The sequence below is a fragment of the Alosa pseudoharengus genome, unplaced genomic scaffold (genome assembly GCF_046254945.1).
Source record: "Alosa pseudoharengus isolate Yale_2024_CS ecotype anadromous, Long Island Sound unplaced genomic scaffold, YU_APseudo_1.1 YU_APseudo_1.1_scf_10, whole genome shotgun sequence".
NCBI classification, from domain to species: Eukaryota; Metazoa; Chordata; class Actinopteri; order Clupeiformes; family Clupeidae; genus Alosa; species Alosa pseudoharengus.
In genome coordinates this window covers 24,125,635-24,148,713 of record NW_027468565.1, presented here as the reverse complement: position 1 = coordinate 24,148,713, position 23,079 = coordinate 24,125,635, and the positions used below count along the sequence as shown (strand labels likewise).

At 46.7% G+C, this 23,079-nt stretch overlaps 2 protein-coding genes across 2 annotated transcripts in view; one reads left to right on the top strand and one right to left on the bottom strand.

Annotated features, from left to right (window-relative positions):
• The first annotated feature begins 6,259 nt into the window (after positions 1-6,259).
• Positions 6,260-14,182, top strand: drd4a (dopamine receptor D4a). Its single transcript, XM_076298785.1, has 5 exons — positions 6,260-6,502; positions 7,852-7,964; positions 9,455-9,830; positions 10,257-10,461; positions 13,968-14,182. The coding sequence occupies exons 1-5, from the start codon at positions 6,260-6,262 to the stop codon at positions 14,180-14,182; spliced, it is 1,152 nt and encodes a 383-aa protein (XP_076154900.1).
• Positions 14,183-21,685: 7,503 nt separating this feature from the next.
• The window catches only part of deaf1 (DEAF1 transcription factor), a 12,343-nt gene continuing 10,949 nt past the window's right edge, over positions 21,686-23,079 (bottom strand). The window contains exons 11-13 of the mRNA XM_076268172.1: positions 23,027-23,079; positions 22,820-22,909; positions 21,686-22,382 (exon numbers count right to left, since the gene is read on the bottom strand). The exon at positions 23,027-23,079 is cut by the window's right edge and continues 19 nt beyond it. Of these exons, the coding sequence (XP_076124287.1) occupies positions 22,281-22,382; positions 22,820-22,909; positions 23,027-23,079 (245 nt within the window). The 3' untranslated portion in view covers positions 21,686-22,280. The remainder of the gene's footprint in view (positions 22,383-22,819; positions 22,910-23,026) is intronic.

The window sequence follows — 23,079 nt, the reverse complement described above, 5'->3', positions numbered from 1 at the left end:
TTACAAGTCATTTTGGACAGAGGCATCCCAGTGGTGTGGCGATGAAAGGGCTTTATGCTGCACCTGAAGAGTGAGGAGAGGTGAGGGGATGAGGTGAGATGAGATGAGATGAGATGGGGTGAGATGAGATGAGATGACATGACATGAGATGAGATGAGGTGAGATGAGATGAGAGGACGCATGGCCGTCACTGATGGCCTCATATACACATGAGGGACTTATATTGACAGCACTGTGTATGGAGATATCAGCAAGAACTAACTTATTACATATCCATGAACTGACTTATTACATGTCCATGAAGAACTATTACATGTCCATGAAGAACTATTACATGTCCATGAACTGACTTATTACATGTCCATGAACTGACTTATTACATGTCCATGAAGAACTATTACATGTCCATGAACTGACTTATTACATAAATGAAGAATTAACTTATTGCATGTGCATGAAGAGCGAACTTATTACATGTGCATGAAGAGCTAACTTGTTACTAATTTACCTATTATTGTTAACTTATTATTACATGGACATGCTCTACATGTGTGCAACCGCTTAGCTTCTCATGATAATATCCTGATTAATCCTTCTCATGTGATTATATCCTGACTAACCAACCCAACAAAATGTCAGGGGCATCCCAACACTGTTGCCCCATGTTACCCAAAAAAGCGTCAGGAGCATCCCACCACTGTTGCCCCATGTTACCCAGCGCATCATCAGGGGTATATATCGCACAACTGTTGCCCCATGTTACCCAACAAAGCATTAGGGGCCTCCTAGCGTTGTTGCCCCACCCAGTTCAGCGTCAGGGGCATATACCCCACCACTGTTGCCCCCACCAAGCGGGCCCATAACCCCACATTCCCCAGGTCTTCTGGTAACAGCCGACTGGCAGCCTGTGCCCGCCACTCTGCCTGCCCACAAGCCAAACCAATCTGAGTAAAAGGATGGGTGGCGGCAGCGGCAGCCAACACAGTCATCTGTGCCCCTCGTGCCATCTGTGCCATCTGCTCTTCTGCCAGTCGGACCTGATGCCACTCAGAGTGCTGCTGATGGGTCTGTCTATCCCAGCAGGACAAGAGGCCCCTGCATCTGGCAGAGAATGAGGTGGAAATCCGATAGCATATCTGTGTGTGTGTGTGTGTGTGTGTGTGTGTGTGTGTGCAGGTTTGTTTGTGTGTGTGTGTGTGTGTGTGTGTGTGCACAGATTTGTTAGAGTTAACAGAGTTAAAGTCTCTGTGATAGGAAAAAAGCATCAGATATCTCTCAACAAATTGGCACATGATTGACACACAGGGACTGAAAACAGAATTATTTTAATTTCGGCAGAATGTAGCAGTCCACAGTGGTGGACTCTAGTGATCTATGAGACAAACTTCTCATTAAGAGTTGGGAGTTTTTAGATGAAGCCTGGGTAGACTACCATGCTGTGACATCACCCCCTCCGCACACACCACCACCACCAGCTCAATATTTTTGAGACTGCACCGTGTGTTTGCGTGTGTGTGTGTGTGTGTGGGGGGGGGGTTCTATTGTTCCTTGTTTCTATTGTCCACCCCCCACACACACACACAAACACACAGTGCAGTCACAAACATGTTGTGCTGCTGATGGTGGTGGTGTGTGTGGAGGGAGTGATGTCACAGCATATCTCCACACTGAGAGTTTTAACACATACACACAAACACAAATCACACACACACACACACTCAGGAAGAGCAGGGCTCTGACCTGAAAAAGCATGGCCAGACTGAAACATGGCATACCTGGTGCCAGACTGCACACACACACACACACACACACACACACACACGAGCACACACACACACACACACACACACACACACACACACACACACACACACACACACACACACACACACACACACACACACACACAAACATACAGCAGAGCTGCACACACACACACACACACACACACACACACACACACACACACACACACCACACACACACACACACACACAAACATACAGCAGAGCTGCACACACACACACACACACACACACACACACACACACACACACACACACAGCAGAGCTGCACACACACACACACACACACACACACACACACACACACAGCAGAGCTGCAGAGACAGAGCTGTAGATGCGAGCAACAGGAACACTCCTGCTTCACCCTGGTCCCACCCACCCTGCCGAGTTTGAAAGAGCACAACAGCGTGGACTCTTGTGTAGAGTGTATTGTATTGAATTCCCTTTCCAAGATGGAAAACACTTGATAGCAATCACTGTACTGTAATAGGTACACATCCAGCCATAAACCCCTGGATGTGGAGCAGAGGGGACAGTGGGCAGGCGTCAGTTGCCTGCGTCACTGCAGGACATGCACGGATACAATCTCATGAGTTAAGGAATCAACAGTAATTTCCTCCAAGTGCAGATATGTCTGCAGGGTATCCATGACCTCTGAGCTGCAGGTCTCCACCCTCCCGCCGTCAGGGCAAGAGCCGCCGCACAGCTGCAGGGAGGTGGGGGAGCTGGACAGCAGCGAGGCCGCTAGAATAGATGGAGGTGGGAAACATTGGGTGGGAAACATTGAGCATCACAATGTAAAGTGTGCATGGGGCACATTCACTATGGCTCAGCCCTTTAAGCAGTCCTAAAATACACATTCGCTGTGTTTTAGATTGTTGAGAGTTTGACTCCATTTGACTCCATTTTAATAAATTTTTTACAAATCATTTTTTCCCCCAGGTAATATAAGTTGAACTGCCAGAACTGCAGTTGAACTGCTACTGCTAATTTTGATCTTTTCTGAAATGCACAATTAAAAGTGATTTATGGATATTAAAGATCCCTTATGAAAAATAACTAAAGTAATACTTTAAGATTTCTATAGCAGGTCTGTAACAGTATCTAATACATCTGTCATTCTGTAATACCTCTATAATATCCTTATAGTGTTCATACTACAGTCTTCTATATGTCCCAAAATACTAATATTATAATATTCCCATAAGATTACAATAATATTTTGTCCCAAAATACTATAAGATTCCTAGCCTATAGTTCTTTTTCGCAAGGGATGGAGTTTGTAGACAAATAGATATTTAATTTTCCCAAGAGTTTATGGTTATATCTGTTTGTACAACTATACTGTGTGTCCAGAGTAGGCCTAAGCAGTGTAGGGAAGTAACTAAATACATGTATTCCGGATTACGTATTTGAAATACAGTACAATGAATAACTGTATTTAAATACAGTTACAATTTAAGTGGGTGGTATTCAGTTACACTGATACATTTAAGGGATTACATTTTAAATCATTACATATACGCCATGCCTTTTCAAACTCAAATTCAAATATTTTTTTAACCACACCCTGTAGCCTATGTATCTCTCAGGTGAATCCTTTCTCATTCCCTCTCTGTTTATTGATAGCCTAAATGAAAAACCTCTCAGGGTTTGAATGTCAAATATGTTTTGTTGTAGGCCAATAGGCCTATATCCAGCCAGTCAGCATGTTTTAGGCCAGTATAGGTTTTCATTTCTTGACAGTGTTCTGCAAAAATGCATGGAACGCCCCTTGTGCTGTTGAAATGAATAAAACTGTGTATACTTTGTGTGGATATGTGGTAGCTTTTTAGCCAGACAAAACATCTCTATATACACAGTGTTTCATATCACATAGCTTACAGTGTTGTGAAAAAGTATTTGCCCCCTTCCCATTTTCTTCTATGTTTGCATATTTGTCACACTAAAATGTTTCTGATAATCAAACTAATTTTAATATTAGACAAAGATAACCAGAGTAATCGCGAAATGCAGTTTTTAAATGATGATTTCATTTCTTGAAGGAAAAAAAGCTATCCAACCCTACCTGGCCCTATGTGAAAAAGTAATTGCCCCCTTAGTTACTAAATTAACCAATTAACCAGTTTTATAATATGATTCAACTATACACACAGGCATGATTACTGCCAAAACCTGTTGAATCTAAACATCACTTACATAGAACCTGTCTGGCAATGTGAAGTTGGCTTAAAGGTCTCAAAAAGCAGCATATGGTTTGATGTACAGTAAAGAAATTCAAGAACAGATAAGAAACAAAATCATTGACATCTATCAGTCTGGAAAGGACTGCAATTCCTAAGGCTCTGGGACTCCAGCCATGATGAGAGCCATTATCTATAAATGTATAAAACTTGGAACGTTCGTGAAGCTTCCCAGGAGTGGCCAGCCTCCTTCAAGACCGCATCGACGACTCATCCGGGAGGTCACAAAAGAACCCAGACTAACATCTAAAGAACTGCAGGCTTCGCTTGCTTCAGTTAAGGTCAGTGTTCATGATTCCACAATAAGAGAGAGACCGGGCAAAAATGGCTTCCATAGGAGAAGAGTTGCAAGGTGAAAACCACAGCTGACAAGAACACAAAGGTTTGTCTCACATTTGCCAAAACACATCTTGATGACCCCCAAGACTTTTCGGGGTAATATTCTGTGGACTGTGGAGTCAAAAGTGGAATTTTTTAGAAGATGTGTTTTGTTAAATCTTGCGTAAAGCTACTGTAACAATGCATTCCACAATAATAGCATCATACCAAGTCAAACACGGTGGTGGTAGTGTCTAGTACTGCTTCAGGTCTTGGGGTTTTGAAGGCTTGACTTCAATCTGATTGAGATGCTGTGGAGGCATTACCTTAAACATACTCGGAAACCCTCCAATATGGCAGAATTAAAAACAATTCTGCAAAGAAGAGTGGGCCAAAATCCGAATTCCTCTGCAGTGATGTAAAAGACTCGTTTGAAAGGTTTGATTGCAGTTCTTCCCGCCAAGGGTGTCTCAACCAGTTATAAGTTTAGGGGGGCAATTACTTTTTCTCTTGGGTGAAATGGGTTTTGAATAACTCTTTACCTTCAATAAGTGAAATGATCATTTAAAAGCAACATTTAGTGTTTACTCGCGTTGTCTTTGTCTTACATTATAATCAGTTGGATGATCTGAAGTAGGCTATGACAAATATGCAAAAATAGAAGAAATCGGGAAGGGGCAAATACTTTTTCACACTGTATGTATTATCAATCCATCCTCACTGTAAAGCAGATTGTGGGTTGTTGTTGACACACTATGTGCCTTACAACTTCATATAACTTCACATAGTAATGCATCACGTGTCATTATTATGTCATGGTAGCCTAGGAACCAGTTAATTACCGGCATTCTGAGATTTAATAATTCTCCTCTTGAAAACCCAGGCCTGGCTCTGGAGGCTACCCAGGGCAGTGTAAAGTGTGAAGAATGTGTCCCCCCCCCCCCTTATGCATATATTCCAGACTTTTCAAGGGCCCTCCCTCCCCTTGGGGCCCTAGTAATCAGTACTGGTTTTATCCTTAGTCTGACATTCCCAACACTACATCATTACAATATTTTATTTATGTATTTTGTAAGGCTATGGGTATTTTTCAGATGGCTAGCCACAGTACATTACACTTTTGAAGGAGTTAATTTGTCAATTAACTTGACGTTCCTACGTAGGCCTACTGTTAAAACTGGTTTGGGGTAAACTCATGGCGCTCTACTTCTCTTGCCTTAAACAGACACGTTAGCACGCGGTGCACTGCGCGCGGGAGGGGATGGGATGCGTCCCTGCTAGCGCGCCTCTGACAGGGACTCGTGCTGTTTGACAGCAGATCTACAGCGCTCAGTGGAGACTTTTCAAGTTCACCGAACCGCACAGAAGCGCACTATACGCGAGACACCTTTAAACCTCGCCACGACGGGAAGCTCTGTTGGTATATCTGGTGCTGTGGAGGACACTTGCTCTAAGCGGCTTTGGATCTATAGAAGCGACAGGCACGACTCTGATAAGCCTTCTAATTGCGCAGAAAATAGCTGTGCAAGTCTCGTATTTGCACCAATGCGTAGTAGCAGAAGAAAGTCAAACTTTGTGAATATATTACGAGAAATGGCGTTTTTGTATATGTGATGAGTGCTGTGAGACACTATTCATTGAGAGCACCGGGTGTGGAGGAACGCGCACCTATAGGATGCATGGGAAACCCTCGGGCTCTGTCAGCCGCGCGGTGCCGAACTGTACGCAAAGGAGGCTACTCATATTCGCTAAATACAGATGACGAAAAGGGAACATCTTAGCTTTCATAGTTTTCTGCGCATCTTAAACGGACCCTCTCCTCTGCCAGCGGAAGCCGGCGTGGTGGTGGGACTCCGCGGACGCCGGCCGGTGACCCGAGGGATTTTTGTCAACATGCCATCAAACCTCACCGGCTCAAACAGCACAGCACTGTCCCCGGACGCTCACTACAACTTCCCCGCTCTCATCTTTGGGATCTTACTCATCATTTTCATCATATGCGGAAATCTGCTCGTGTGCATTAGCGTTTACAAGGAAAAAGCATTAAAAACAACAACGAACTACTTCATCGTTAGTTTAGCTGTAGCAGACTTGTTACTGGCGGTGCTTGTATTACCGCTCTTCGTCTACGCTGAGGTGAGTAGTGTCTTTCTCTCTCTGTATGTGTGTGTGTGCGCACAGCAGTGTGTGTGTGAGAGTGTGACTGAGTCAGAGAGAGCATAAGTATGCATTATGCATTTTTCCAGTTATAGAATGAAAATGTAATTGCTTCAGTTGCAAAATATCAAATGCTTTCCTAGAAATGAGTGGTGTGTGTACCAGAAGTGAGGTGGATCCTGAAGCTGTGTGTGTGTGTCACACAGCAGTATTAACCCTGTGGGTAACCTCTCCCTGACCCCTGTGCAGCCACTCTCCTGACTTATACATCTCGGCAGTGTCCTGCCCTGCCCTCTATCTGCCCTGCTCTCTACCTGCCCTGCCCTGCATCTGCCCTGCCCTCTATCTGCCCTGCTCTCTACCTGCCCTGCCCTGCATCTGCCTTGCTCTCTATCTGCCCTGCCCTCTACCTGCCCTGCCCTCTATCTGCCCTGCCCTGCCCTCTATTTGCCCTGCCCTCTACCTGCCCTGCCCTCTATCTGCCCTGCCCTGCCCTCTATTTGCCCTGCCCTGCTCTCTACCTGCCTGCCCTCTATCTGCCCTGCTATCTACCTGCCCTACCCTCTATCTGCCCTGCTCTCTCCCTGCCCTGCCCTGCCCTCTATTTGCCCTGCCCTGCTCTCTACCTGCCCTGCCCTCTATCTGCCCTGCTCTCTACCTGCTCTGCCCTCTATCTGCCCTGCTCTCTACCTGCCCTGCCCTGCCCTCTATCTGCCCTACCCTCTACCTTCCCTGCCCTGCTCTCTACCTGCCCTGCCCTCTATCTGCCCTGCCCTGCCCTCTATCTGCCCTGCTCTCTACCTGCCCTGCCCTCTATCTGCCCTGCTCTCTACCTGCCCTGCCCTGCCCTCTATCTGCCCTGCCCTGCCCTCTATTTGCCCTGCCCTGCTCTCTACCTGCCCTGCCCTCTATCTGCCCTGCTCTCTACCTGCCCTGCCCTCTATCTGCCCTGCCATCTACCTGCCCTGCCCTGCCCTCTACCTTCCCTGCTCTTTTCCTGTCCTGTCCCACCTTGAACCTGCCCTGTCCAACCCAAGGTCACTTTTTATGAAAAATTAAAGCAAAGACATACAAAACACATCTAACAAAACCACAAAAATACAATGCAGTACAGTTCAAACTATAATATTATACTATACTAGGAAGTAGAAGAACAAAAGATGGAAAAGTCTCTCTAAGTCTGAAGGTAAAGAAGGAAGGAGTAGAGGACAGACTTCATGACTGCCGAGAACAGGTAAGAAACAGTGATGTCACCCTTGTCTGTGTCTGTGTGTGTGTGTGTGTGTGTGTCTGTGTGTGTGTGTGTGTGTGTGTGTGTGTGTGTGCAGTTCCAGGATGGAGTCTGGTCCTTGAACATGACCGTCTGTGATGCCTTGATGACCATGGATGTGATGCTGTGCACAGCCTCCATATTCAACCTCTGTGCTATCAGTGTGGACAGGTAGGCCTGTCCTACTGAACCTCCCATTTAGACCACATCTCATCACAATGGCAACACATCCCCCTCCTCCCATTCACGTTCCACACAACAGATACATCTCCTGTTTATTTTAAAGTTCAGCACCATGGCAACAGACCGTTTCCTTCCCATTCAGTATCACCCTCCATAGCAACCATTCCCAGGGAAATGCATACTTTGCATTATGAGTAAATATTACCTTAGTGAGTAGAGAGACTCTAGAAGTAAACAAAAATATGAATGTCAACAGAACGACTAAGTTGGGACATGGCCCTTCTGTCTCTGGGTTAGGGGAGCTCTGACAGGTCCAACCTCCCTCTTACAGCCACCCAGGGAAAATGCAGCCTGTGCAGAAAAAGCCCTGGAAGATTACGGCAGGGATATAATCAATCTACCTACTTAACGATATTAATGGAATTTCAGTGCTAAATCACTAGATTCAATAACTGTGGGCCTTGATTTTATTTGCAGTAATATGAATGCAAATGCTGATGGATTGCATGGGGAAATCAGCCCTGATGTAAGTGGAGGGCAGGACACAGAGTGGAACTGAGTTAGCCAATGAGTTAGCCGTACAGCTTAGTTAGCCAGAGAACTGCGTTAGTCAAAGAGACTAGTTAGCCCCAGAGCTGGGTTAGACAAAGAGCTAAGTTAGCTGTATAGCTGAGTCAGCCATAGGTTAATTTAGCCAAAGACATGAGTCAGCCGAATAGCTGAGTTAGCTGTAGAGCTGAGTTAGCCAAAGAGATGAGTTAGCCGTATAGCTGTGTTAGCCAAAAACATGAGTTAGCAGTATAACTGAGTTAGAGATGAGTTAGCTGTAGATCTGGCTTAGCTAGAGAGCTGAGTTAGCCGTAGACATGATTTAGTCGTAGAGCTGTATCGCAATAAAGGGATTTGAGATGGTAAATGCTGTACTGCACCATAAGACTTAGCTGTAAAGGGGTCAGCCTCAGACAGAACCATCAGACTTAGCTGTGAGTGGTCAGTCGCTGACGGAACCATCATACTTAGCTGTGAGTGGTCAGTTTCTGACTGCACCATCAGGCTTAGCTGTGAGTGGTCCCTGTGTAACGGAGGCAGACTGAGCTAGCGTGCTAGTTGCCTGTGTAAATCCTCACAGCCCTAACCTTAAGAACGCTTCTAACTGCTGAGTTGGAAGCCTGGGATTTTAGCTCAGTGGTTAGAGCGTTCGTCTCCCATGCCGGTGTGTGTGTCAAGGTGGCGGGTTCGAGGCCCGTGAGTGGCGAACTAACTGACCTTGTGACACCTGCACCATCAGACTTAGCTGTGAGTGGTCAGTCTCTGACAGGACCATCAGACTTAGCTGTGAGAGGGTTAGTCTCTGGCTCCCCTGACCTCTTATGCAGAGTCATGACTCTGTGATCACTGTGATAAAACTCCTAAGTCATCACAACCTACCTCAACCTCTACTCCCACTCGCAGCCCTAACCCTATGACTGCACCCACAGGTTCATTGCGGTGTCCATCCCTTTCAACTACAACAGGAAGCACGTGGACCAGAGGCAGATTGGCCTCCTGGTGGGCACCTGGGTCCTGGCGCTGGCTGTGGCCTCGCCAGTCATCTTTGGCATCAACAACGTGCCGGAGCGAAGCCAGCGCGAGTGCAAGCTGGAGAACGAGAGCTACGTCCTGTACTCGTCCGTCTGCTCCTTCTTCATCCCCTGCCCGCTCATGCTGCTGCTGTACTACGGAATTTTCCGGGGCCTGCGCCGGTGGGAGGAGGCACGCAAGGCCAAACTCAGGGGCAGCATGCAGGCCTCGCAGGGGCTGCTGAAGGCCGCTGATGCCCTGACACCCCCCCTGGGCCCTCCTGGCTCCCACAACGCAGAGTGTGCGCTCACACACAAAAACCTACAGCCAGCCATACAGCGCGAGCTCACACACATGAGCTTACACGGCACCATAGAGCGCAAACTCACACACGAGGACTTACACGCTGACACACAGCGCAAATTTACACAGGGGACCCAACACCTTGTTATAGAGCATGACGTCCCATATGAGAACCAACACCTTGACGTAGAGCATGACCTCCCATACGAGAACCAACACCCTGTCATAGCGCATGACGTCCCATATGAGAACCAACACCCTGTCATAGCACATGACGTTCCATACGAGAACCAACACTTTGTCATAGCACATGACCTCCCATACGACAACCAACACCCTGATATAAAGCACGAGCAGCACACATACGTGACCTTACACCCCGCTGAACTCACGCTCATAAAACTGCCCCCAGTCCAGGAGCACAAGCTCATGGAGCTGAGTCTGGACGAGCTGGTCCAGGACCCTGAACCACAACCGGCCCGGGACGGCGTGGCTCCCCGGTCTCAGCCGGTAGCGGCCGTGACCTATCCAAACGTGAGCCAGAACCAGCGCTACGGCAGAACAAGAGCCAAGATCAACCGCAGAGAGAGGAAGGCCATGAGGGTGCTGCCTGTGGTCGTAGGTGAGTGGAGTTTGTCTGGTTTAGTAGTGCTATCTGGTGTAGAATGTGAGAGGGGTTTGTCTGGTTTAGTAGTGCTATCAGGTGTAGTATGTGAGCGGGGTTTGTGTCTGGTGTAGTAGTTGTAGTAAAGGAGTGAGGTTTGAGGATACTTTCTGGTGTAGAATGTGAGAGGGGTTTGTCTGGTTTAGTAGTGCTATCTGGTGTAGTATGTAAGTGGGGTTTGTGTCTGGTGTAGTAGTTGTAGTAAAGGAGTGAGGTTTGAGGGTACTTTCTGGTGTAGTATGTGAGTGGGGATTGAGGGTACTATCTGGTGTAGTATGTGAGTGGGGTTTGAGGGTACTATCTGGTGTAGTATGTGAGTGGGGATTGAGGGTACTATCTGGTGTAGTATGTGAGTGGAGTTTGTCTGGTTTAGTAGTACTATCTGGTGTAGTATGTGAGTGGGGATTGAGGATATTGTCAGGCAGAGTATGTGAGTGGGGTAGTCAGCCTGGGAAAGAGGGGTGTTTTGGTGTGACAGACAGCATGTGGTGTATGAAGTGGACGAGCTCTAAGCCGGAAGCATGCTTATTTTCACACAGCTCTCTCCTGCCCCAGGCTGCTCACAGTAGAGCCACTCTCTGGGCACTCGGTCCATATGGGAGGCAGTGTGTGTGTGTGTGTGTGTGTGTGTGTGTGTGTGTGTGTGTGTGTGTGTGTGTGTGTGTGTGTGTGTGTGTGTGTGTGTGGGACATCTGAGGTGGTGTGTGTGCATGTGGGACATCTGATATATGAGTGGCCAGAAGCCTCCTGGTGACGCTCTGATGTGTGGAGCGGAGAGAGGTCCCAGCAGGACTCCCCCCCCCCCCCCCCCCACACACACACACACACACACTCTCTGCTCCACCCCTGGCTATTCATACCCCCCTAAGCTCCAGATCCTATTAGCTCGCAGGGTTTGTGCAGGAAAGGCGGCCACTCAACTGGCCAGAGCAGCGCTGTCACTACGCAGACCTGACACACAGGATTACCAGTCCCACATTCAGCGCTAGCAGCTCCATATGTGAGCTTTCACTCACAGGCTCTGCTTGTTTTACGACCCTCCAGCCTTATGAGGCCCTCTAAGATATGAATGATTATTACACGGCTCTCATTCACATGAATGGGCCTTCCCAACGTTCGGAGGTCTGTTAAAGAAACACCAAAGATTCTTTTGTACCTTAAAATAATGTTTGCAAAATCGTTTCAGTGGTTCATCAACTCGTAACAGGGTGAACGGCACTTCAGCATTCGCCCCCCACCCCTAGCAGCGCCCCTGCGTTCGAGGTTGTAAAACGGCCCCAACGCGCAGCAGAGGTTAATTTCTCTTAACCGAACACCATGGAGCTCATTATCCCGCTTATTCCACTGTTGTCACTTGCCACACACACACACACACACACACACAATCACACACACACACACACGCCTCTCATTCCTCACACACGCACCACTCTCACTCTCACTGCCTACACCTCTCAATTGTCACACACACACACTCTCATCCTCCTCCCACACACCTCTCATTCTCCACACACACATCTCTCAATTTCCACACACACACACACACTCTCATCCTCCTCCCACACACCTCTCATTCTCCACACACACATCTCTCTCACCCCCCTCCCACACACATCTCTCATTCCAGACACACACACACACACCTCTCATTTCCCCACCACCCCCCCCCCCCCCCCACTCCCACTCTCACCTTATCTGGACATTTGTGAAGGGAGGACGATTGGAGGACAGTGAGGAATAGCACTGGACTGGACTACTTCAGGCCACTTACACCTACTCTGTACGCCAACATAAGACACAACACTCAGACGCACACTCTCAGACACACTCACACACACACACACACACACACACACACACACACACACGTCCACCTCCATCTAAATCTCCACCCCACATCCACCTCCATCTAAATGTACACCCCACATCAACCTCCATCTAAATCTCCACCCCACATCCACCTCTCACACCTGACCATCTCCATCGCCTCCAACTGACCACCTCCGCATCCAGCCCTCCTCCGTTTGACCCCCTGAGCGCCTCCTCCATCTCCACCTCCACCTGCCCCCACCTGATCGTCCTCTTCATCCACAACCTCCACCTGCCCCCACCCGATCGTCCTCCTCATCCACCACCTCCCTCCACCTACTGTAACGCAGCGGTGTGTGTGTGTGTGTGTGTGTGTGTGTGTTCAGCAGCATAATGCAGCCACAGGAGGGTCAGCTGCTCCTCATCCACCATGTCGTACATTTTATTTATTTAATAACGCACTTTACATTTGCAAGAAAACCTCAAAGTGCTACAGGATAAATATGACATTAAATGAAAAAAAACAATACAATAAAAAAGGTAAAATGTTGGGTAAAACATCATAAGGCAGGCAGCAGCCATCAAGGTTAAAAACCCGCATCTAGCAAGGTTAATTTAAAAATCAGATATCAAATGTCAAATGCTCTAATGGACACAACAGCATAAGGCAGCCATAGGAGGGTCAGCCGCCTCTTCATGCACCAGACTTCAGATTTAGATTCCCTCTAAGCATCACAGCTGTGACTTCAGAGGGGAAGCTCCTGTAAAGTGGGTTTTGTGTGTGTGTGTGTGTGTGTGTGTTGATCAATACTGCATGAGATGGAGCCGCCGCAGCACTCGAGGGGAATCACCATGCAGCCCTGAGGTCTGAGTCACTAGTGCGCACACTCCCGTATGCACACACTGCCTGAATGAGTCTAAAAAATAGAGTGTGTCCCTCATCCAAAGTAGGCAGAGCGTGTTGAACTGTGTGGCAGCATGGGGTGAGGGGGTCCCTGTGTGTGGTGGTATGGTCTGGAGTTTAAAATGTGTGTAATGGTAGTGTGTATTGTGTAAACTCTATAGTAGGTGTGGGGTGTGTAAACTTTCTCTTGGGGAATTTCCCCTTGGGGATTAATAAAGTATCTATCTAACTCTGTTTAGTGTGTAAACACTATATAAGGTGTTAGGTGTGTAAACTCTTAAGTACGTAAACTCTATAGTACTGTAGGTGTGGGGTGTGTAAACTCTGTAATATGTGTCAAATTTATAGCAATGTGGGGTGTGGTATGACATTCCTCTTGTGTAATGCGTGTAGAGTTAGCGGTTTGTGTGTTGTGAGTGATCTGTGGTGAGCACGGTCGCAGCTAGAAAATTTGTAAAAATTGGGCCCTACCTGTGTGTGTGTGTGTGTGTGTGTGTGTGTGTATGTATGTATGATAAGTGTGATCTGTGTGTGTGTCCTTTGTATGATCTGTGTGTGTATGTGTGTGACCTGTGAGTGTTTGTGTGTATGATGTGTGTGACCTGTGTGTGTGTGTGTTTGGTAGGTGTGACCTGTGTGTGTCCTTTGTGTGACCTGTGTGTGTATGTGTGTCCTTTGTATGACCTGTGTATATGTGTGTCCTTTGTGTGACCTGTGTGTGTGTGTGTGTGTGTGTCCTGTCTCTCTTCAGGCGCCTTCATGATGTGCTGGACACCGTTCTTCGTGGTGCACACTCTGCGGGCAATGTGTAACACGTGTGAGATTCCATCGGCGCTCATGAGCACCGTCACGTGGCTCGGCTACGTCAACAGCGCCGTCAACCCCGTCATCTACACTGTCTTCAACACAGAGTTCCGCAAGTTCTTCAAGAAGTTCCTACCTCGCTGCTACTGCCGGGGGAATTAATGAACTACTGAACTACAGGACTGAACTACGGGACTGAACTAGGGGATGGAATATGGGACCGAACTAGGGGACTGAACTATGGGATGGAACTATGGAACTGAACTACGGGGATGGAACTAAGCTGCCCTACAAAACCAAAGTGCAGTATCTGCAAAAATTCCAGAAAAACTGCTTTTTTGTTTGTCTTCCACAGTGCATTTTAGCAGATAGGCTATGTAAAATGAAAACCCCTATATCTCTACAAAATGTTGCAGTAGATAAATGAGATTTTAATAGATTGATTGCCAGATATGCCAGATATTGGTGCAAAAAAATACTGCACTTTGGCTTTGTAGGGCAGTATGGACGGAACTAAGGGACTGAACTAAGGGACTGAGCTATGGGACTGAACTATGGGACTGAGCTATGGGATGGAACTATGGGACTGAACTATGGGACTGAGCTATGGGATGGAACTATGGGACTGAACTATGGGACTGAACTACGGGACTGAACTATGGGACTGAGCTATGGGACTGAACTATGGGACTGAGCTATGGGATGGAACTATGGGACTGAACTACGGGATGGAACTATGGGACTGAACTATGGGACTGAACTACGGGACTGTTCAAGTTCAACTAACAGTCTCCAGGTACTCAGTCTGAGTCCCCTCGTGTTTATTTTTATGAACTGTCTGCCATGAGCAGCTCTCAGGCTGCGGAAACGCCTGTGGAACGTGGAAGAGTGTGTTTGAGTGTACATATGTGTGTTTGAAGCTGGACATGGACAGCGAGAACAAATATGCCTCCAAGGGTTTTAGTCAAGCCATCCCGGAGTGGACAACTTGACATGACCGTAATCTGTAAACAAACATGACCTTGACATGACCATACATTTAAGCTGTGTGTATGTAGTCTGTGTTCTACTGTATGTCCAACTGAAATAAACCACTGTATTCTTTCCGTCTGGCTCTCATTGCCAGGGGAAACGGGACGTTGAGTCGTGTTGGTGATGATTTTGGCATTATCTGGATGGGGGGGGGGGGTCTCAGCCTCAATCCATCTGCCATCTCACCAGAGAGAGGGAAAAATGATTGTGACCATGGTAACGCACCAAGAAGTTATCTGGCCAAGACTGGCATTAAAGTGCCCTGAACTCCACAGAGTTCCTTAATACCTCAAATAAGACAGAGACCCAGACCAGGGGATTGGACAAGAACGAGTTTCATCTGTAGAAACTGTTGGAAAGCATAAAAAAACAACAGAACAATCTTGTAATAATTGTTCCAGATGTGTCTGAGATATGCCTTGTGGTGAACAGCTCTCTTGGCTCACCAAAGCTTTTTAACCCTCATCATAACCCTGTTTTATGGCTTACCAAAGCTTTTTAACCCTAATCATAACCCTGTTTTATGGTTTACCAAAGCTTTTTAACCCAAAATCACATCCCAATGCTCCTGTTCCAGACTCATATTCTGAATACAATTGAGTTCTGGCTACATCAGGCTGCTGTAAAGTACAGAGAATGTGTAAAGTACTCCGGTTCGGTGTATAAGATACCATAATGGAGGAGTTCTCTGGTTTGGTCCGTGTTAAAGGTACCATAATGGAGGAGTTCTCCGGTTTGGTCCGTGTTAAAGGTGCCATAATGTGGGAGTTATCTGGGTCCGAGCTGTAATGTGGGGGAGCTTGACAGCCAGGTAAGGACCCTCATGCAGCTTTTAGCAGCTCAGAGTCCCATCAGCCTGCATTACCATCAAATCAAACCACCTCAGCGCTCTGCCTGTCTGCTGTGACAACCTCCATCACAGACTAAGCCCTCAACCCCCCCCCCACAAACACACACACACACACACACACATTTCCTGTCCCCAGTCAGCCCCCACCACTCTCGGGCCCAGACTGACGTCAACAGGAGAGCTGCAGGAGAGGGTTCCTGAGACCTGATTGCTTTTCATCTGATGTCTGACACCTGACCTCCTAATATGTATACAGGTGTATCGCAGTTATCATCAGACCATCTATGGGCCAAGCCTACCTCACACATGCGGACTACTGATCTGAGGCTACCTCACACATGCGGACTACTGAGCCGAGGCTATCTCACACGTGCAGAATACTGAGCAGAGGCTATCTCACACGTGCAGAATACGAGGCTATCTCACACGTGCGGACCCATCAAGGTGTTGCCACTTCAGCGGGTGGCCATGGGGATGCTGAGAAGAAATGCCAAGTCCCCACAGGCCCATACAGGTCTCTGCACAAATCATTCACCCACTGATCCGTTTCCGAGGCTCACAACCACACATGCACACACACACACACACACAGCACTGGAGCCCACAGGAAGCAGAAAAATGAGTGCAATAAAAAAGCACCAGACACACCAAAAGAGAGGCTACCTGCTCATCAGGTGTGTGAGACAGGCTGCTCATCTCATCAGGAGTGTGAGACAGGCTGCTCATCTCATCAGGTGTGTGAGACAGGCTGCTCATCTCATCAGGAGTGAGACAGGCTGCTCATCTCATCAGGTGTGTGAGACAGGCTGCTCATCAGGAGTGTGTCTGACTTTGTACAGACTTGTGGAATATTTTTGAGTTGTGGAGTAGTTTTGAGAGTGTGTGGAGTGTTTTTGAGAGAGTTGTGGTATGTTTTTGAGAGTTGTGGAGTGTTTTTGAGAGTTGTGAGGTGTTTTTGAGAGTTGTGTAGTGTTTTTGAGAGTTGTGGAGTGTTTCTGAGAGTTGTGGAGTGTTTTTGAGTGTGTTGTGGATGGTTTTGAGGTATGTTTGCAACAGGTACACATCAATAAAAAAGCTTGATCCTGAGAGAAAGTGGGAAAAAGGAAAAAGAGGAATGTGGGAGTCGCCCACAGGCAGATCAGACAGACAGAAAAATGCCACTAAAGCAACCAATATCCTCTCTCCCTACAGCAGACAGACAAATGACAGAACACATAAAGCCTCTGGCCAGTTCACCTGGTTGAACTCTATCCAGCACACAGAAAAAAAGAAGTATACACAGGAGGGTGTTAGAAAAGAGGAGATTAATATTCTTTAGACATAGATGTTCAGACTCAGCATCACACAAGCCCAGACACGCAGAGACTGCAGAACTAACACATGGACACACGGACATGCACACACACACATACCGGTACACACACACAAACATCTGACATCTTCCCAGTGTCAGTCTACATCTGATGTCTCATGGGAGATATCGCAGAATTTTGTTCCTTTTGTTTCCTTTTCATTCAAATATGACATATGATGCCTGGTAATAAATTATGATACTGTTTTAATAAATCACTGTAGCATTCAACAGGTCAGCATTGAAGCACACACATTCAGCATTAAAGGAACCATATGTAAGAAATGTATTTCAATTAATCATAAAATGGCCCTGATATGTCACTAGACATTAAGAAATCATGTTTATTTCAAATACTTATATCACTGACAACAGTAGTCCGGCCAGGATATTGGCATTTAAAAAGTGAAGTTGCAGCCCTCAACTGATGTTGATGTTGTGTTTTGTCATGTCATGTTGTGTTTTGGCCTGATGCGCCACCCTCTACCTATCTACTAATCACAAAGTCAGTAGTGTTTTGGCTTCCGGGTTGGCAACCTTGAGTCAGGGGGGAAGGGGGAGGGAATACAGTAATTTGAAAGTGATTGCAGTACCAGTTTTGGCCACAATCTTACATATGGTTCCTTTAAGTGTTTTCTGCAAATTGTGTCATCAGTTTGACTCCAGCATAAAGTAACATCACAAAATTTGTAGTACGAGTGTAGCAGAAATCACAAAATAAAATAAAAAGATATGTGCACATTCTAGCATAAGGAAGCACCCCGGGAAACACGCCATTTTTGTCATGGGAGATTCCAGCCAATAAGGGTGTTGTTTTGACATCATGGGGCTTCTCGCTCGTGCAGACGAAAAATCCAGGTTGACAGCAACATGCATTGTCCAGCATGCATTACTTTAAGCATTAAGCAAGAATTGCTTTTAGTGCTGTGTTAATCCAAACAATCTCATAGGGTAGCAAATGACGTACTCATAGTGTTTGCTGATGAGGTGTCCGAGTAGGTGAGCTGTATGACCGACAGATTCGTCGTGGCCAGGGAACAGATCAGCACTGGATTTAACCTAGATGGCGAGGATTTGATCCAACTGACTCTCAGAAAGGCTATAATAGCCTATCCCTACCAACATGTTGCCTTCTAATTAACGAACAGGCAGTGATGTCAACCCCTGATTGTCATCGGCATTTAGAGGTCAGCAGCTGGACACGTGCAGCTCAGACCAGCTGCACGACACCATCAGTGATGCAGGAGATCATTTCCACACACACACACACCCCACCACCACACCCCCCGGGTACCCGTGCCAGAGTAGCCTGATGAGCCAGACCCACATTTGCGGCCGCTAGGGGCGCGTCTAGATTTCTAGGCTAGTGCCAGAGAGGCTCCTCAGCAGGAAGGAGGTGATGTGACGCTGCTCCTCTTACACACAGTGCGCTGCCTCAGAAAGCAGGAGGAGAGGAAATTAAGCTGCTCTGTATTTTTGGCATTCCGGCAGCACGACCACTTCACACGAGTGAAACGCACTCCTGTTAGAGTCTTCGGAGGCTCTAAAAGTTGATTTCCTGTTTGATTCTCTGAGGTTCTCAAAGTTGCTGACACTAGAATGAGCGCAGTGCCAGTGTTACATGTCAACTGGCCTTCCATGTTAACTTGCGTTGATGACGTTTCACGATTGATGATTCTTCGACAGATGTGGCCGCATGCAGATTCGTCACTTGCTAATATAAACTGGAGACGAACAAATACAAATATGCATGACATATTCAAATGTCAAACATGTAGCACAAACATGTAGCACAACACATTATGAGGTGATGAACAAATCGTTGAGAAAACTATATGTACCGCAGAGCGGTACAAAACATGACAGCCGCCCAGTCCTGCACATTCTCAGTCTCCATCCCCTACTTTTGTGTATGTAAATGAGTGTGTGCAAACTGTAGTGTGTGTTTGTTTTTGTGTATGTGTGCTTCTCTCTGTGTGTATGTGTGGGCTGGCTTGTGTGTTTATGTGTGTGTGTGTGTGCATTGTATGCCTGAGTGTGTGTTTGTGTGTACTGTATGTGTGCGTGCGCATGCATGCATGTGTACATGCGACTTCACAGGCTGGTAAGGAAAGCTGGCTCTGTAGTGGGAGCTGAACTGGAGTGCATCACTTCAATATCTGACAAAAGGACCCTGAACATACTGATCAACATTTTGGACAATGAGTGTCATCCACTCCACAGCACTATTGTTAAGCAGAAGAGCCTGATCAGCTGGAGACTTCGCTCACTGCCTTGCACAACAGACAGACTGAGGAAGTCATTTGTCCCCAGGGCCATTGAAATGTTCAATGCTTCACTTAAGGGAAACTACTGTTTTACTACTGTTTATACTGTCCACAGCCTAATGTTTTTACTGTTTTACACTGTTTTTCATGCTATATTAGCACACATGACCAATGGCTTCTGCTACAATACTGAATGGCAGTAACCCTATTACCTCAACCTATTCTTGCACTGACATATTTTTTTATATGACCCTGTCTACATTATACTTTACTCTCTTATTTGTCCATATTATTTATGCTGGTCTTTATTTATGCTGGTCTCTAGACCTTATTCTTGCACTGTTGTTGGACTACTTTTTGCACCTTCACCATGACTCTCTTGAGCACCTTACCATGCACACAGAACTATAGGACTACCGTTGGACTACTTTTTGCACCTTCACCATGACACTCACTCTCTTGAGCACCTTACCATGCACACAGAACTACAGGCCAGTCCCGGCCCTGTCACTGCAAGCGTCTCATGCTTGATCACCCTCAAGCACACTGTGGATTTTTTTATTTCATTTATATAGTATATTTAGTATTCAGTTTTGTTAGTTTTTCTTATCTTCTACTGTCTCTATTGTACAGTGTAGTTTTGTTATATGTTTATACCTATATTTACCATTTCTGCTGTAAGTGCATGTTGTGTGTGATGTCTGTATGCTACTGAGACCTTGAATTTCCCCTTGGGGATCAATAAAGTATCTATCTATCTATCTACTACTGTATGTGTGTAGGTGTGTGCGTGCGCATGCATGCATGTGTACTGTATGTGTGTGTGTGTGTGTGTGTGTAGCTGATATGTCCCCCCATGAACTGAATTCCACACAATTTGGCATGCATTTAGAGGGTGTCATAATGATCCTACACTTAAATTTTGTGCAGTTTTGAACCTGTCAGCCAAAGATACCTGCAATTACAATGCCTTGATTTTGCCTTTTCATGAGGTCAATCGTGAAACGTCATCAACGCAGCAAGTTAGAATGGAAGGCAGTTGACATGTAACACCAGTTCCAGGACTGTCCCTACTGAAAGTAATTGTGGGTGGATATAATTACTTGACAAAAACACAGCAGACTTCGGCAGAATTCCAGATATCCAAGATTCAGGCTTTACTTTACAATAACGCGCGTCAAGGGAGAATACAGCCTTCAGCTCAGGAGCATCGACTACCATTCTAACTACTACCGGAGGAGACTGGCCTTTTATGCTCAATTTGCAAGGGTGTGGTTCAAGAGGATGTCATAGGTACAACGTCCTGTGATTGGCTCTCTCTTCCCGCCGTTCAGTCAGCAACACCCAGACACACCTACACACACCTATTTTCCATTAACATATTAGGCAGGCTCCTCAGGTAGAAACGTTATACAGGATGTTCTAAACATTCTTACACTTAAATCATTGTACTCCTTGTACTGAGACTATAAAAATGATACCAAACATGAATACATTTACAGTTAATAACACAAACATATAATTCAGCTAAAGTTTTAACCCAGGGTCTTTGTCTACCCAAAGATAGAACAAAGGAGCTTGTGGAACAGATGGTATGAGCAAAAGGTGCCCAGTGGGGAGCATTTCACACCTACATCTGCATTGAATAGATCAAAGCAAGAAAGACAGAATACACTTTCAATGTAAATGGAGCTAAGCCTCCATCTAGTCTGGAGCAAGAAAATGTCATAAAAATAATTCCCATTACTACTAATGTTCCAATAGAGCGAGACAGCTGTCTTCCATTAACAAAAACGTAACAACTAATAGCTTTAGTTATAGCTACATATGACCCTGGGTCATGTGTATCCCATAGGATTCCTTTCAAACAAAAGCGCTTCCGATCTCCAAACCTAGACCCCATTGGGAGATCAGAAGTGGCTACCTATGTCCACAGGCTGATGGGCCCCTGTGGAGGACTCACGGTGGAGGGGCCTCTACTAGCCTACAGATTGTATAAAATTGCGTTGCGTATTAAATCGGACCAACAACAAAATGTCTGTACTGTAGTCTTTGCCCTGGTATGGGGAGTTCAGTACTGATCAAAGATTCCGCTTTCTTTAAAGTGAGAGTAACTTCACTCATTATCCTAATTGCACAACATTACAAAATGACAGTAGAAGATGCCTGGTCCACAGAAAGCTTTATTAATATGTGATAAAATCGGCTGCATCAGGGGTGAGAGATTGTGATCGCGTGCCACGGCTCGGGCCAGCCTGCAGCAGACCACCAGACCACCAGCCTGCAGCAGACCACCAGACCACTAGCCTGCAGCAGACCAGCAGACCACTAGACCACCAGCCTGCAGCAGACCACCAGACCACTAGACCACCAGCCTGCAGCAGACCACCAGACCACTAGCCTGCAGCAGACCACCAGACCACTAGCCTGCAGCAGTCCACAGAGGGAACGGCACATGGAGGGAGCACCAGGTGGAGGACATTGATGACCTCAGCCCCGTTTCCACTCATAGCCTCGATGACCTCAGCCCCATTTCACTCATAATTCTGTCATTTTCAGACCACAGAGGGAACGGCACACGGAGGGAGCAGCAGGTGGAGGACATCGATGACCTCATCCCCGTTTTCACAGCAACGCGCCAGTCTGTATGCGCACCACCTCTTCGATACCAGCTCTTCCACTTGTCCAGCATCGGATCTGAAATCTTCACCTTCTCCACCTCCGCATGGCATTACATCTTCACCTTCTCCAGTGCTGGCACTACATCTTCACCTTCTCCACCTCCATGCCCTGGATTTGAACTATTTCCTGTGTCCCAGCGGTGTTGCCCTGGCAACAGTTGTGCTGGTGGTCTCTCCAATCCTAGTGGAGAGGGTGAGACAGGGTAAATATTTTATACCCCACTAACACACACTCTATACCCTACTAACACACACTCTATACCCCACTAACACACACACTCTACACCCTACTAACACACACTCTACACCCTACTAACACACACTCTATACCCCACTAACACACACTCTATACCCCACTAACACACACACTCTACACCCTACTAACACACACTCTACACCCTACTAACACACACTCTATACCCCACTAACACACACTCTATACCCCACTAACACACACACTCTACACCCTACTAACACACACTCTATACCCCACTAACACACACACTCTACACCCTACTAACACACACTCTATACCCCACTAACACACACTCTATACCCCACTAACACACACACTCTATACCCTACTAACACACTGTACTGCGCTACTCGCTCACTGACCTTTCTCTGGCAGAAGGTGGAGCAGTAGTTGACCTTGTGGCAGCCTGTGCACTCACTCACAGCGTCACGGCCGCAGTTCACACACATTTGCTGTAAGACAGAAGACACACACAGCGCCATGGCCACAGTTCACACACATTTGCTGTAAGACAGAAGACAGTGTATGTGTGTGTGTGTGTGTGTGTGTGTGTGTGTGTGTGTTCTTGCCTTGATGAGGATCTCTGTGGTTTTGCCTTCAGGGTCCTCAGGGTTCTGGAACG

Coding starts and splice junctions, on each gene's coding strand:
- drd4a (XM_076298785.1), top strand. CDS start 6,260: ATGCCATCAAACCTCACCGGCTCAAACAGCACAGCACTGTCCCCGGAC. Junction 6,503..7,851: donor CGCTCTTCGTCTACGCTGAG/GTGAGTAGTGTC, acceptor GTGTGTGTGCAG/TTCCAGGATGGAGTCTGGTC. Junction 7,965..9,454: donor TGTGCTATCAGTGTGGACAG/GTAGGCCTGTCC, acceptor CTGCACCCACAG/GTTCATTGCGGTGTCCATCC.